Source organism: Sebastes umbrosus, chromosome 5, assembly GCF_015220745.1.
Source record: "Sebastes umbrosus isolate fSebUmb1 chromosome 5, fSebUmb1.pri, whole genome shotgun sequence".
In the NCBI taxonomy this organism is placed as follows: Eukaryota; Metazoa; Chordata; class Actinopteri; order Perciformes; family Sebastidae; genus Sebastes; species Sebastes umbrosus.
The window spans coordinates 24,858,304-24,874,097 of NC_051273.1; the positions used below are offsets into that span (position 1 = coordinate 24,858,304).

At 40.8% G+C, this 15,794-nt stretch overlaps 2 protein-coding genes across 5 annotated transcripts in view; one reads left to right on the forward strand and one right to left on the reverse strand.

The window, feature by feature from the left end:
* Window positions 1-4,017, forward strand: part of chst14 (carbohydrate (N-acetylgalactosamine 4-0) sulfotransferase 14) — a 7,027-nt gene extending 3,010 nt beyond the window's left edge. Inside the window, exons 2-3 of one of the 2 annotated variants that reach the window (XR_005207088.1) lie at window positions 685-2,848; window positions 2,910-4,017. Coding sequence is in view for 1 of the 2 variants with exons in the window: in XM_037771269.1 (XP_037627197.1) it covers window positions 685-1,512 (828 nt within the window). In the remaining variant the exon portion in view is untranslated. Of the gene's footprint in view, window positions 1-684 lie in introns of both variants that reach the window. The other variant, XM_037771269.1, reaches the window with a different exon arrangement.
* On the reverse strand, window positions 3,106-14,284 carry cep135 (centrosomal protein 135). 3 transcript variants are annotated; one of them, XM_037771203.1, is made up of 26 exons: window positions 14,064-14,284; window positions 12,109-12,239; window positions 11,823-12,013; window positions 11,562-11,729; window positions 11,294-11,435; window positions 11,111-11,195; window positions 10,892-11,020; window positions 10,500-10,715; window positions 9,797-9,862; window positions 9,479-9,629; window positions 9,178-9,407; window positions 8,933-9,088; window positions 8,714-8,851; window positions 8,047-8,124; window positions 7,756-7,907; window positions 7,199-7,314; window positions 6,933-7,087; window positions 6,639-6,694; window positions 6,358-6,526; window positions 6,170-6,280; window positions 5,894-6,079; window positions 5,559-5,768; window positions 5,257-5,459; window positions 5,042-5,146; window positions 3,735-3,877; window positions 3,106-3,566 (listed from the first exon to the last, which is right to left on the reverse strand). In XM_037771203.1, exons 2-25 carry the CDS (start codon window positions 12,219-12,221, stop codon window positions 3,736-3,738), a joined length of 3,468 nt encoding a protein of 1,155 aa, XP_037627131.1. In that variant the 5' UTR covers window positions 12,222-12,239; window positions 14,064-14,284; the 3' UTR covers window positions 3,106-3,566; window position 3,735. The 3 variants fall into 3 exon arrangements, with proteins under 3 accessions (XP_037627131.1, XP_037627133.1, XP_037627132.1); XM_037771205.1 differs by lacking the exon at window positions 14,064-14,284 and having other exon boundaries at window positions 11,823-12,036; window positions 12,109-12,231; XM_037771204.1 differs by lacking the exon at window positions 3,106-3,566 and having other exon boundaries at window positions 3,623-3,877.
* Window positions 14,285-15,794: the final 1,510 nt, after the last annotated feature.

Here is a 15,794-nt window from a genome sequence, read left to right on the forward strand (position 1 = left end):
CAAAACGATGACAGATATTGTCCAGAAACCCTCACAGGTACTGCATTTAGCATAAATAATATGCTCAAATCATAACATGGCAAACTGCAGCCCAACAGACAACAACAGCTGTCAGTGTGTCAGTGTGTTGACTTGATTATGACTTGCCCCCAAACTGCATGGGATTGTCATAAAGTGGGCATGTCTGTAAAGGGGAGACTCGTGGGTACCCATAGAACCCATTTTCATTCACATATCTTGAGGTCAGAGTTTCAAGGGGACCCCTTTGAAAATGGCCATGACAGTTTCTCCACAACAAGCTAACATGACATGGTTGGTACCAATGGATTCTTTAGGGTTTTCTAGTTTCATATGATGCCAGTATCTTCACTCTACTTTTAAAACTGAGCCCGCTACCACCTAAAAACCGCAAGTTCCGACGTGTTAAAAGAATTTAGTGGCGTTAAAATTTTTTTGTGTTTACACGTTATTATCTCGTTAACTTTGACAGCCCTAATTAGAATACACTATAAATATATCAAACTACTTTGACTAACATATAAAATATAAACATAGGATGACATACTATACAGTAGCAAAGTGTGCAAATGTATTGCTTTATTTGTAATAAAATAAATTAAAGAAATGAATTTGACTCCTGACTTTTAGTACATTAAAAAGTCACTGATTTGTGTTCATACTTAGATCCTCCAGGAGATCCGTAACCGGACCATCAGGACTGTGTGCAGCCAGAAGAACATGCCCCACAGCATCTGGTCCCTGAGCCCCCCGCAGAGGAAGACGCTGCTGCAGCACATCCTGGTGAACGACCAGTACCACTTCCTGTACTGCTACGTCCCCAAGGTGGCCTGCTCCAACTGGAAGAGGGTCCTGAAGGTTCTGAACGGAGCTCTGGAGAACGTGGAAGTCAACATCAAGATGGACCACCGCAGCGACCTGCAGTTCTTGTCCTCCTTTAAACCCGAGGAGATCCGCCACCGCCTCAAGCACTACTTCAAGTTCATGTTCGTGCGGGAGCCCATGGAGCGCCTGCTCTCTGCGTACAGGAACAAGTTTGGAGAGATCGTGTCCTACCAGAAAAAGTACGGCGTGGAGATCGTGAAGCGGTACAGAAAAGGTCGCGCCAAGGACGCGGCTGTGACGGGAGACGATGTGACGTTTGCAGAGTTTGTCCGTTACTTGCTGGATGAGGATGCGGAGCGCATGAATGAGCACTGGATGCCGGTGTACAACTTGTGCCAACCCTGCGCCGTGTCCTACGACTTCATCGGCTCCTACGAGCACCTTGAGAGTGATTCGGACTTTGTGCTTCAGCGCGTCGGAGCGCCACCTCACGTTCGCTTCCCGGAGAGGCAAACGTGGTACAAGCCCGTCACCACGGAGACGTTGCACTATTATCTGTGCACGTTACCGCAGAAGCTACTGAAGGAACTCCTGCCCAAGTACATTTTAGACTTTTCCCTCTACGCTTATCCTCTCCCCAACACAACCACTGAACACTGCCGGCACTAAATGTGCAAGTTTTTATAGCTCTGAGATTATTTTTATAGAGAATACTTTTTTTTACTATTGTTATTCCTGGAGACAGTATTTTGAGAGCTGTTACAAATTTTTACTTGAGATGTTTCAAATATCATCGCAAAAATGCTGATTATTGGAAAAGATGGAGACTTGAAACCACTAAAGCTTGAAATCAGCTCAAGACAAAGAAAAAAAATCAGGTTGGCTACGTTCACATTACGGGGTTTAGAGACTGCCCATTGTTCAAAAAATACACACTGGAGTTGTTGGAGTCCAGTGACTACCAGACTCTGTTTACATATTCTCCTAAATCATAACGTATGTAACATTTGTGTGAATCCTAAAGAAAGACTTTTCATTTCGGCTGATATTTAACTTTAACAGCTCTTCTGTGAAGTAAATGAAATAAACGAGTAGTGTACGATGTGTGACGTTACTGTTTGACATCTCGAAACTCCGCCAGTCAGCACGTCCGTGGCTCAGATCTGAATCAGATTTCTGTGTCCATACTACTCTGGAAAAAATCTAATCTGTATCACTTGAGAGCAAAAACATTTGGGCCCAATTTGCTTGTAATGTGAACGTAGCTTTAGGCAACATCCACACTTAAACGTTTTTGTTTTAAAACGCATATTTGTATGCCTAACATCCACACTACTCCGGCATTTTCGAGCCCCTAAAACGGAGACGAATGAAAACACTGCTGACCCCATTTTAGTTTGAAAACTCTGGGGTTGCGCTTTAGTCTGGACGGACAGAAACGGAGACCTCTGAAAACGATGACGCAGACACCCATGTTTGCTTCTTGATTGGGTCTTGTCAGTCCTCACGTGTCCTTCCCCGATTCGTCACGCCCCATCTTCTGTTACCTTTTCCGGTAGAAAACAAACAACATCAGCCCTGGATGAAGAGTTACAAGCGTTTTCTGACCTTGTTGTCTCTGCTTGCAGCTGTTGTGCAGTTAAATTCAGCATTTTATTATGCTACTACTGCCTACATGCGCAGGTGGCGAGCTATTATTTTAGCGCTTTGCATCAATTCCTATGTCCAGCGCTGTTTTCTGTTTACACCGGCACACGTATGCCCAGCGTACGTGAATGGTCATGTGACATGCGCTTTCAGGCGTGCTTGTCTGGACGGAGATTCAGTATTAGTATTAGTGTGGATGTAGCCTTAGTCAACATGTTCCTGTCATGCACTGTTACAGTAAATGAACCAAGTCAGTATATATTGATGGAAATGTAAATAAGGTTTCAAGACCAAACTCTGTTTTGCTTGTTTCTTCATCTGCACGTTGGAGAAGGTGAAGGGTAAAATGGGCCCTTTTGTATTTCCTGTTGCAATGTTTGTTAATGCAGTAGCTGACAGAAAGTAAACTTGGACCAAAGGGCAACAGGATGGCAATGAAAAGGTCTATAGCTTCTGGGGGCATACAGTGGTTTAGCAGGCTAAAACACAAACCATGTACTCACAGGTTTGTGGGTTTTAAATCAAGCTTTGTGTCTTTTTGTTTTATGTGTCACAGCCTCTCCTCCCCGTCCGTCTTTACTATAACTTTGTAACAAAACAAAAGAAAAGTTCAAGTTTTGTGATGTATGTATTTTTATCGCTTTATTTTAAAAATAATTTAATAATTTAAACATCATTAGAAAAAAACATGAATATTAAGCATAAAACACATTGACCACAGGGTTGAACGAATACTTCTCTTGCTACATGTGTGAGGTTATAGTTGCTCTGAACCAAAAGCTGAATACTAATTTTATCAATGACTGTGTAACATACTGACAGAGAGGAAGTGGAGTCAATGAGAAGTTGTTGTCGACTGTTGGCACTGTTATTAGTTTTAGCAAACACCCAGGCATGGTTTCAGCCTGAGCCTTTATGGCTGAACTGGTACATAAAGTTGTAATGTTTATAAATGCCAAGACGTATGGAGACCCTCACAATTCATGTCCAGACTCAAAACTAGTGGTTTCTGACTCACTCATCATATTCTTCATCTTTCTGTCTCTAGTCATTAATCCTTGAAGCTCACACTTCTGAAAAAGAGACAGAAAAAAAGATTTTGGTGAAATAAGGCAGAGGATTTTTTTTTTTGAAATAGTTTTCATTGTTGTTCTTTATCCAACAGCTGTGCTTCCTGTTTAAAGTTAAAAATCATTTCCTGAACCAAAAACAATGAATAGCTGCATAATTTTCATGCCCAAAGCCTTACTTGTCTGCTGACTTGTCGGTGGAGCGGTTGAGAGTTCGTAGGATGGAGCGTTCTGGGGAGGTGTGATGGGAACTGGAGGAGACGTCGAGGGACGAGAAAGACACGCCCTGTCTGCGCATCTCCTGAACGGCCCTTTCACTGAGGACAGAGAGACAATCAGACAATCACAACATGTATTATGTATTGTGCCTTCACTGTGTTGTTACATCCTTGTTACTACAGCAAGTATTAAAGCTGCAAGTTCTTACTTGTAAATCACTGTAACTTTTGGTAATCAATTAAGTTGTTTGAGTCATTTTTTAAACAAAAGTGTCAGAAGTCATTGGTCATTTTTTTGTATGCATTATATGTAAGTAACTTGAGTATCTTTGGGTTTTGAAATGTTGGTCTGACAAAACAATTTTAAGATGTTGCCTTGGGCTCTGAATTGGTGAGAAAATAATTGGCAGGTTAATTGATAATAAAAAGAATCATTAGTTGCAGCCCTATATGTCCAGATATTCTAAAAAGTACAACAGTTTCATTTTCACCAAACTTCGTATCAGGAAATTGTTCAGTTTCCAGCTGTAAGAGGAAACTTTTAGCTGGTTCACAGTAAATTGGGACATTTTCAGTCTGATGTCTCTAACATCCTGATGATATGCTACTTCAAAGATAAAACAAAGGCACAATGAGTAGGATTTTCTTAAAATTAAAAAAAAAAAATGTATAGACTGATACAAAAATAATCCTATTAATCAGAAGACCAAAAGGCAAATGACTTAGTATATTGAGCCACCGTTAATGAAAGTTACGTGGAATGATAATGAGTATAACAAGCGAGAAAATCCACTATTGGGCTGGTGGGAGTGGTGGTGTATGGGTCAAACAAACACTGGACTTTTCACGTTCACTTCCAGTCTTTTTAAGCCGAACCTTGATGTTTTTTACAAACCCTAACCCAGTACTTTTGTTGCCTAAACCTAACTAAATAGTGTTGTATTGTGTTTTTTGTTTTGTTTACAACATTAACTACGTGTTTAAAACTGCGACCGTATCCAAGAGAAAATACATTTCCCTCGAAATGTCATTGAGAATGCAGTTTAGTTGTATGGGAATGTTATTTTGCAGGAGACAGGATTGTATAATTACTAAATTATAGAATACATAATATATTGGTATTAGTAGAGTCACTTCACAAAGCTAATATAAAATAACTTTTGTAGTAATACTGACGGATCTAATTTGTGTCAAACTTCCAGCTATGGTTCCCCTCCATTGAATGAGGTCTGTGCTTCGGTAAGAGTTTAAAAGTCAGCTCACCGTTCAAAGCGCTCGCTGGTCAACTGTCTTTTTAGAACGTCCATCTCCGTCTGCAGCTGAGAGACTTTGCCGCGTAGCTGGGACACCTCCCTGGCATGCTCCGCTCTGAGTGTATTCACACACACGCAAACAAATCATAATCAACAATTTGAAAAAAAAAAAAAGGCATTCATTCAAGTCTTACAGCTCAAGCCAAGATATTGGATTTTGTTTACGTCTTGCTGTCAGCCAGGGTCAGCCGATCACGTAGGACCTTCAGCTCCGAATCTCTCTCGCTGGCTGTCAGGTGGGTCTGGAACTCCTTGTGCCGATTGGTGGAGAGAAGTGTCTCCAGGTTACGGACAGTCAGCCTCTCGCTGGCCAGTTGTTTCTTCAGTAGCTCTGCCTCCGACCGAACATCCTCCAGTTCTCCTGTGACCTAGAAAACATGCAGATTTTATTTAAATAACTGCTCACCTACGTCATGTACGACCTACAGCTGGATGCAACCAGTTCACAGCAAAGCAGCAGGCCTCACCCTCTCTAGGTCCATGCTCCTGGAGGTGAGCTGACGTGCAACGAGCTCCTTGCCAGAGTCCAGTTTGACACACAGCTCCCTGACGGATGCCAGATCCGAGAGGAGAGCGGCCTTCTCCTCCTGTGCTTTGTGTAGATCCTCCTCTAGTCGGGACATTCCACGCACCAGCGACGACACTTGGGCCTCATAAGCCTGCAGGGCCTGCGTATGCTTGGGGAAACGGCGGGGTGAAAGGTACATTCATCACACGCTGGTATAAACACCTCTGAATGTCTGTATATTCTCACATTGTAGCTTCTACAATTCTAGTTGACCTTTGTCTCAGCTGCTTATACCTGTTGGATTTCCCTCCCCTGGTGGCCGACAGTATCGCGAAGGTGTCTGCGTTCTGTGTCTGAGGAGAGCAGCTCCAGGCGGATGGAGTTATTGAGGCCTTCAAACTGCTGCAACTTCTGCTCCTGCTCCTCCACCTCAGAGTGGGCCATCCTGAAACGATCCAGCAGGTCCCTGTTCTCTTGCTCCTGTGGGGGTCAACACCGAGCGGTCAACTGGCAGACACGAGAGGGTGTATAGGATGACATTATCTACTATATAGTGTAGTCTTCTCTTGCCTTTGTGGCCATCAGTTTCTCTATTCTGGCCACTTCAGATATGTAAGAGTGGACCCTCATCTTCAGCTCATCCTTCTCATGCAACGCCTCCTCCATCTCCACATGTACAGCCTGCACAAACACAACAGGAGCTGCTGTTATTTTCCTTCTTTTCTTTGTGTATGACGCAGAAGAAACAACTTACATACTTGGTTCTCTCTGGTCATTGTGGCCAGGTCATCTTGCAGCCTCCTGTTCTCTCTGATTGTGATTTCTTTGTCTCTCTTGAGTCCAGCCAGCTCCTCCTGACAGGCATCCAGCTGCCTCCTCAGGCTGGCGATCTCCCTCTCACGGCTGTTCAACGCCCCCTGCAGCTGACTGCGAGGATCACACATTAACACATCAGCTTCTTATTTCTTGTATGAGACTTTCATCGTGACATTTAGATGCATTAAAAACAAAAACAAAACTCTGAGAGCACGATACTCACGCTAGTGAGGTGTCCATGTTTGCGACTGTGAGTCTCACATCTTCAAGGGTCTGTCCCTGTGTAAACACCAAATAAGTCCTCGTTAAGCACAACATATCCCAGAAAGATGATTGTGGATTTTGTCCCTCACTTGGAATTGCTCTAGGAGGACCTTCTCATAACTAGTATGAACAGGGGGAATGATTATAGAGGCCAATCACCTTTTTCACCGTACATATGGGCATGTGAGTATTGAGCCTATCCTTTAATAAAAGCTTGCAATCTTGGTGATGTTTGTTGGTTGGTCTTGGCTACCTTTTTAGACAGCTCCTTCTGGAGAACAACCAGTTTTTCAGTCTTTTCATCCACCTCGTCCTGCAGAGCGTCTTTCTCTCTGTCCAGAGCATAGATGGACTTCTGAAGAACAGACACTTCCTCTTTGTGCTTGGAGCCCCGCTGACTCAGCTCCCCTGTCGGACAAAACAAAAATAAAGCAGACAGCCAGAGAAAAAAACAAAGCAGAAGTACAACACCAACTATAGCAGTCCATCCTGGACCTCGTAAAATCCACAAATATTCACCTATTGTCTCCTCCAGTTTCTCAATCTGCTGATGGGAAGCATGCAGCTCATTCATCTTCACAGACAGCCTGTGTTGGGTATCAGACAGCGACTGCTCCATCTGCTCCTGTAGCAGCCTACAGACAGAGACAACAAGCCCTGATCATTTTCAGTTCAGAATATGTATTTAATGCACCTTTTGGCAGCATAATAATGGGGTCAAAAGCTCTGCAGTGCGAGTGGATAGTGCATATATACATTAAACATCGTTTCATAGTCATTCATTTTCTAATTGTTTTTATCTGTAGGGCACAAAGGAGGTCCGCACATTGGTTTATTTCTCTCTCTCTCATTAAGGTAACATTTCGATCTGTTTGCTGATCAGCAGGTGATAATGATTTAAGTTGATTACTGCGCCAACGAGAAATGCCTGTTTTCTCTTTCACATCTGACTGAGGGAGATCTTTACCTCCTTTGTGCCCTATAGTTATGTTTTTTTGTCTTGAGTATCTTTGGCTGGATGTGTGCACACTGCCCCTCCTCTAAAATGTCTATTTGACATATTTCACAACACAAACCTCAGAGCATTAGACTCGGCCCTCTGGTGAGAAACCTCCTCTGCGTTCTGGACCAGAGCAGCGGACCGAACCTTCATCTCCTCCTCGACAGCCTCCCTGTTCCCCTTCAGCAGACACACCTGGGTCCGCAGGTCCAGTCTCTCCCGCTCCAACTACACCACAAAACACACAGCTGAAGATACAGCAACTCAAACCCATTTAGGACCAAAGTTACAGAAGTGATCATAGTATAATAACTGTGTCCTGAGCACATGGTTGAGCAGATGTATTAAATATATCCAGCAGGCTTACACTCTTAACGACATTCTCCAGGTCAAGAGTCCTCCTCTCCTCTTCCTGTCTGTCTGTGAGAGCTGAAGTCTGGGCAACCTGCAGAGAGTTTGTGTGTGTTAGGCTCAAGTTATAAAACTAGTTTACAATATACCAATGTGGGTTCTCGATTTAAGTAGCGCTGCAACTAATGATTATTTCCATTATCAGTTAATCTGTTTTCAATTATTTGATAGGTCATTTAAAATGTCAGAAAATACTGAAAAATGGCCAAGATGATGTCTTCTTGTTTTGTCTGACTAACAATCTAAAACCCAAAGATTTCAATTTACTATAATAGAAAACCAGCAAATATTCACATTGAATTATTGCTTAAAAATGACTGAAATGACTGATCAATTATCAAAATTGTTGCTGATTAACTTTCTGTGGATCGACTAATTGATTTATTACCAAGTTGTTGCAGCTTTAGATTCTCAAAATATGTTAAACTCTGCATCATGCTGACGTCATTACAGTCAGCATGTTATTTAAAACTAACCCCTGACTGTCAGAATCAATAACAACAATATTGATGACAGTCTGACAAAAAGTAAATCTATTACAGAACTGGATGTATGCTGGAGGAATACTATTTTACTGTTGACAAGCCAATTTATGATGTTTACCATGAAAGGCATTAACTAACCTTTAATCTCTCCATCAGTGTGTCTCTTTCAATGCTCATCTGTTGGATTCTGATTTCTGCCTGTCTGACCTCCTCCTTCAGCTTCATGCGGTCGGCTGACGTGTCTGAGCTTCTGGCCAACTTAAGATCATCTTGAGCCTGAGTGATAAAAACATTTTTCCTTAAAATTGTCAAATAACAAGTTTGTCCACCTGGTGGAATTAAGTTTATAAAACTCACTTGTTTAAGCAGCGTTTTGAATCGGTCTCTTTCAGCGCTGAGGCCCTTCACGTTGTCCTGGATGTCCTCTATGTGCTTCTCAAAGTCCAGCAGAGCCGCCTTCAGCTCGTCTCTTTCCTTTACTACACGAAGCAGCTCTTTCTCTGCAACACCTCCCTGAAAATATGAGGCCATTATATACATCAGCTTTATGAGGATCATCTGAAAATCTGTTGAACATGTTGGTTTTTATTGTCATCTCTTACCCTGGTTGCTTTGGACCGAGGACTCGTGCCCCTGACCGGACTACGACTGGGACTCGAATCCAGGCCACCAGCCCCTCTGGCTCTTTTGTAGCGTTCAGCCTCCCGGCGGTAGAAATCTCTCTCCTCCTCGAGACTCTTGACAAATGCATCCAGCCGCGACGGGGAGCGTTCCCGTCCACAAACACCATGTTTAGCCCGCATGGTCTCCAACTCCAGCACCAGGTCTTTGTCTAGGAAACAGCAACAAGTCAGTAACGCACTAATGTCAACAGTGTAAAGCTGCTAAAAGAATGTTTCTTACCAGCTGCCATCATTTTCTCTATTTTTTCCCTCAGCCTGATTTTCTCCTCCTCCAGGAAATTCACCAGTCCCTCCATCTTCTCATTCTGCTCTTTGAGGTCCACCAGCTGGTCTCTGAGACGGTCTTTTTCAAAGTCGCCTTCAGACTGCTCCTGAATTCAATCGTTTCCAACATATTATGTTTTTAGCTTGTGTAATAACAGGAGAGATTTTTGGCAACATACAACACTTTATGTTCACTGAAGAATGTCAGTTATATACTCAAATTCAGTAGTATTCCAATAAGGGAAATATAATGAGAGTATTTTACTGTACATACCCTTCTTGTTTTTGTGATTATATCCTCCAAGTCTTCGATGATTTTCTGTTGCCTTCGAATTTCTATCTGTTGAGAAAGTTTGCAGTTTTGATGTTTGTTTTCACTGTGCCAATTCACTATTATTTATAGTATAGTGTATAGTAATATTTACTAGTGTTTTACAGGCAGAATGACATGAATGAAATGAAAATGTAAAATTTTCATTTTGTCTTTCCAGGATTCCTTCATGTTTTCCATTTCAAAATGCCCTGCTTTTTCAGACTCCCTAGCCTACCAGGCTTTATATTTGGCATTTACCCATCGTGGCCGTTCAGTCCACACTCCTACGCAGAAAGTTGGACGACGTTCCAAACATCTTGCCCTTCAGATCAGAGCTGTTTTGCAGGCTGTGAGGGACAGGCCTAGAGGTAGCTCTGTGTAGGAGTGTGTGCCTTGCTTTCAACGACGTCAAGCTCGCTCCGGCCTGCTCTCTCTCTCACACCGTGGTTAACATTTTGGCTGCCCTGGCTGCTACAAATGCCATGACAAATTCTCTTGCTTGTATGATCAATTTCTGAATTTTATACTTTAGAAAACCAAGTAAGGGCAACAGTCTGGAAAACACAAATATCTTTCCATACTCATCCAGACCTGGAAATTAGTCAAATCAAATTCCATACTGCGTAGGAACCCTGTCTTTCTTCCTGCTTTCTCATATTCTTACTTCAGTTTCTTGCAGCTCCATGTCAGCAGTTTCCAACACCTGATCCTTGTCCATCTCCAGCCGCTGCGCGAGGTCGTCTATGTGCGTCAGCTCTTCACACAGTTCCAGGTTCTTTAAAGAAAGATTGGCCACTTCGGTGGAGGCGTCCTTCTTCCTCTGCTGCAGCCCCTCTACCTTCTGATCCAGCGTCCTGTTGGTCTCCTGTAGGTATTCAATCTGTACAACACAAAGCAGCAGCTAAGGGTATTAGAAACCATGCAGATCACTTATTTCCAGAGGAACTGGGTTCAAGTTAACCACCCTGTTGAAGGAACTCTGAGCACCTTGTGTCAGAAATATCCTATATACATTCATATATCAGGGTAAATATATTATGTGACTGCAATGCTTACCTGAAGGTTGAGATGGGCGATCAGTTTCTCATTACTGACGTTCTGAGCCTCGAGGGAAATGACATCATGAGGTCGTCCTCCGTGAAGAGCATGATTCATACGCTTGATCTCTTTGTCCCTCTCCTCCACCTAAAGAAGTGTTTAGCAATATCTCATCACCTCTTTACTAACATTTAACATGTCACAGTATTAAATGCTTGTACTTCATTTGTTTCTTACCTGTGTGTTTAAGTGTTTTATAAATTCTTGGGCATTTTCCAGGTCCAGTTTGACCTTTATGATGTCTTCCTGTAGCTCATGAATTCTACAAATAAAAATAGCAGTGAGTCAGACGGTCGCAAATGCAAACATCTACAACCAGCATATGGACTGAGTTACCACCTTTATCAAAAGACAACAAACCTTCCATCTGCCAACTGCAGTAGGTCAGCTGTATACGGATCATCAGGCTGCAACACAGGATAAGCTGACGTAGAGGAGGAAGGTATAAGCTCATCAATCTGCATTCTCTGTCGTCTGAAAGGGATGCTGCGCTTCTTTCCACCTGTGAGAGGAGAGGAGGATGCAATTATTCAATTATTGTAAACTAGTGATTTTTGGTTGTGCTTTAAAATCTACCAGTCGCTTTCAATGTGTTGTCATAGAGCTCAGGTCAGACCCCTGGCATTACCTGGCGTTTGCACCACAGCTTGCATGTTCTTCTCCTGCAGCTGCTGGATGCGCTCAGCTTTTGCCTTGCTATCCTTCTCCAAACAGCGAACTTTGTGCACATATTGATTATTTAAAAACTTCAGGTCAGATGTGTCGTGGTCCAGTTTTCTGATGTGGGTCTTGAGCTCTAAAACAAGACACGATTATGTGTCAAACCAGATGTGGGAAAATGTTTCAGATTGTACTGAGGAGGGGAGAACAACTGGTTATGACAGCTTACCTCTGCTGACCCGGTCCTTCTCCTCCTTCAGCTTGAGAAGCTCAAGGTGCAGCTCGTTGTTCTCCCGGACCGTCCGGGCGTTCTCTGCCCTGTACGGCTCCAGAAGAGCATCAAAGTTTCGAGTTTCTTTCTCAGTTTTCCCTGCTGATAGTTTGGCATTGCGAAGGCTCTCAGTAGTGTGGACCAGGTCACTGCAACACAGAGGAAGACATATCTGAACTACATCTCATCAAACGTAAATGGCTGACATGAAGGAGAGCAGGTGCAAACGAATTAAAGGTCTCACATGAATAGTTTCTCCACCAGTGGCAGTGACTCTATTCCCAGTGGGTGTCGGTAGCCCAGCTGATCCAGACGCTTCCTTAAATTGACGAATTTCCTCTCTGCGTTGTTGTTCATGGCTGTGATATGGCACTGAAAATACCATGATACAAACCATTATTAGATGAAAAAACATTATATATTATTATCAGGCAAAAATCAACACGCTACAGAATTGGAAACCCTGGTATGTTCATTCATCATTTTTGTTCAAACCACTTTAATACTTGAAGATACTACACTTGCAAATTTCCCCACTGCAGGACTAATAAAGGAATATCTTATTTTAATAAACAACCAACTAAACTGCAAATAACAACTGTATTGGGTCTGCGTAAGATCATTCCTACCCTACCTGTGTATAATGGCAACTGGAAAAAGGAAAATTGGAAAGATAAAAAACTGCCATTACATTATTCAAATTATAAAACAATAAGAAATGTGTTCATATACTTAATTTGCTCCAGGATTTTTTGGGAGAAATGTGATTGATTGCCTGCCTTCTCTGTTAAGTTATTTATATAGTCTCTTTTTTTCCTTTTCTCTTTTTATTTAATATTTTTTTTATCTTTTAGTTTTTTCTAATAATTTGTATATATATATATATTTTTTCCCCACTCACAATGTTGTTTGGTTACAATTGCCCAGAAGTCTTGATAGATAATTAAATCAATATCCTCCTCACAAACACTAACCATACACTTCCACGCAACACACACACACTTATCTTTTTTGATTTATTTACTGTATTGTTATTGTTGTTATTATATATATCTTGTCCTCCTGCACTGTATATTATTCATTTATTTTTTTGTTATGTTGTGTAGTCTTAAATTGTGCAAAAATAAATAAACAATAAACAATTTCCATATGTCCTGATATAATAATGAATGTCAATGGAGTCATGCCTGTTTTGATATTCTTGTCTCAGTATGATGCCTAATGTTTTGTCATATTATCACACACTGTAACTGATGAATTATACAATAAATACATGTTAAAAAAAACAGTTACATTAGCTTGTAATGGCAGCTAATCTAAATACAAAAGATATTTACAATAACGTGAAATAAACAACGTAGATTAGTTAGGACCTGTGTTGTTAAGAGGATAACCTACAGTCAGCCAGGTATTTAATGTTGTCTAAGATAAGATAAGATAAGATAAGATAATAAGATAAGATAAGATAAGATAAGATAAGATAAGAAGATAAGATAAGATAAGATAAGATAAGATAAGATAAGCTAAGATAAGATAAGATAAGATAAGATAAGATAAGATAAGATAAGATAAACCTTTATTAAGGAGAAGGAGGGAAATGCAGGTGTCAAAGCAGCAACATCAGCAAACAGAGTGAAACACAGGAGAGGTAAAGGTATAGAAAAATATAAAAACAATAATAGAGATATGAAAGATACAGAGTGAATGGGTGAACATAGTGTGTTCAGTTCCTCAATAAATAAATGTAGTATGTACAATAAATAAATGTCATATGTACATATGTGCAGTCTATAAAGTGGTATATAGGATGTATAGTGTAAGTGGTATATACTATATACTATATACTATACCATCCTATATACTATATAGGATGTAAGGTGTAAAGTAAGTGGTATATAGGATGTAAAGTGCGCCAGTGGTTGCAGATAGTCCTCATAGTCCTCCTATGGGGGTCAGGTCTTGGTTGTGGAGCCTGCTGGCTCCAGCATGAAGGACTGATGCAGGCGCTTTGTGTTGTACAGTATGTTGCTAGCTTACAGGCTAACAAGCTAATACTAGCATTGTGTGTGGTTAGCTTCTGAGCTAGCTTGAGCCATAACAAGTAGCGTTAGCATTAACTAGCACCGTTTAGCTACCGTTAACCAGTTAGCTTAGCTCAGCTAGCGTTAAATCTCCGGTAGTTTGCCTCAACTCACCTCAGCTCTGACCGGATCTCTCCTCTCTTGACAACCAGCCTGACAGCTTGGCTCTACATCACCGACACTAATGTCTCTCTGGAGTTAACAGCTTGCTCTAGATCTCCTGGTGTTGTTACATGTTGTGAAGTCCGTTAACAGTTTGATAGTAGTCATCATGTCTCCGCGGTGAAGAGGTTTGAAAAGAGCGCCGATGCTCTCCAGGTTTGGACTCGTCACCATGGAAGTAGAAAAAAACGGTCGTGTCTAGAAGGGAACCAGCAAACTGAGGGAACTCTCGCGAGATTATTTAAAATTAGGCCATTCGCCTTGAATGGTTAAAGCAGGGGTCAGCATTGTGATGAAGGTAACACAGTTTATAGTCTAACTATATAGTATATAAGTCTAATGCAGTGAGGGCCAAAGAGACAATGTACTACGGAGTATTAGGGCCACATTGAGGGAAAAACATCTGAGATTTCCAGAATAAAGTCGTAATATTACGAGAATAAAGTCATAACTTTACGAGAAAAAAAGTTATAATATTACGAGAATAAAGTCATAACTTTACGAGAAAAAAGTCATAATATTACGAGAATAAAGTCATAACTTTACGAGAAAAAAAGTTATAATATTACGAGAATAAAGTCATAACTTTACGAGAAAAAAGTCATAATATTACGAGAATAAAGTCATAACTTTACGAGAAAAAAGTCATAATATTACGAGAATAAAGTCATAACTTTACGAGAAAAAAAGAAAATAACACGTAAAATTACTACTTTATAATATTATGACTTTATTCTCATAATACTACGACTTTATTCTTAAATCTCAGATTTTTTTTTTTCCTCAATGTGGCCCTAATTCTCCGTCGTACCGTCGTACATTAGACCTACAACAATGATAAATATAAATGAAAACACCTTGACCCTCAGATAGTTAAATTTAGGCATTGGACTTGAAATAGTTAAGGTTAGCCATCAACCTCGAAACGGAACATTTCAAAAGGAAATTTTAAAAGTAAATTATCATCACATTTAAATAATGATGTCTAATTATGTTTTGATATGTTTAGATATATTTTCTTTTCTTCTGCACTGTTTTTTGTATGTATTTCATTGCTTTTATTGGATTGTTTTCCACTTGTTTGGTTAGGTTTTTCTCCACATTTTGTGTACTTCTTCTTGTTGTTGTTTAACTTTAGTTGTATTTTTAAAATTATGTTAGTTTAGATCTTTCTTCCTTTTTTGTTATTGTGTTTTTTTCTCCTGGGGTTGGGGGTATAAGCCTGTGGCTTTTTGACCTCTCCTGACACATTTATTGTTTTGTTTTCATTGACTGGATTTTGTGCAGTTTTATATATGTGCAAATAAATAAATAAAATAGTTAAAGTTAGGATAGGTTGTCGGGCAGTGAGTCTCGCGAGAGTTTTAGCAGATCTCAGATGAGATTTCGCAATCTGCGGGTTACCTTCTAGACACGACCGTTAAAAGCTGTGTAGCAGCTGGGGCAGCGTGTTTTGTGAGCCGGAGTTGTCCGTGCAGAAGGCGGAGGGAAGGGCGGAGTCAGGTGTTGAAATAAACAGCCAATGTCATGTGCTCAAAATAAAATAACTACAAATATTCAATACAGCATTGAATGGGTTAGCAGCAGCAAATATATTAAGTACATAAAGAAACAATACAAATAAAACAGACAATTATATTATTACCATATTATGCTCATTTTCAGGTTCATACTTATATTAGGGTTT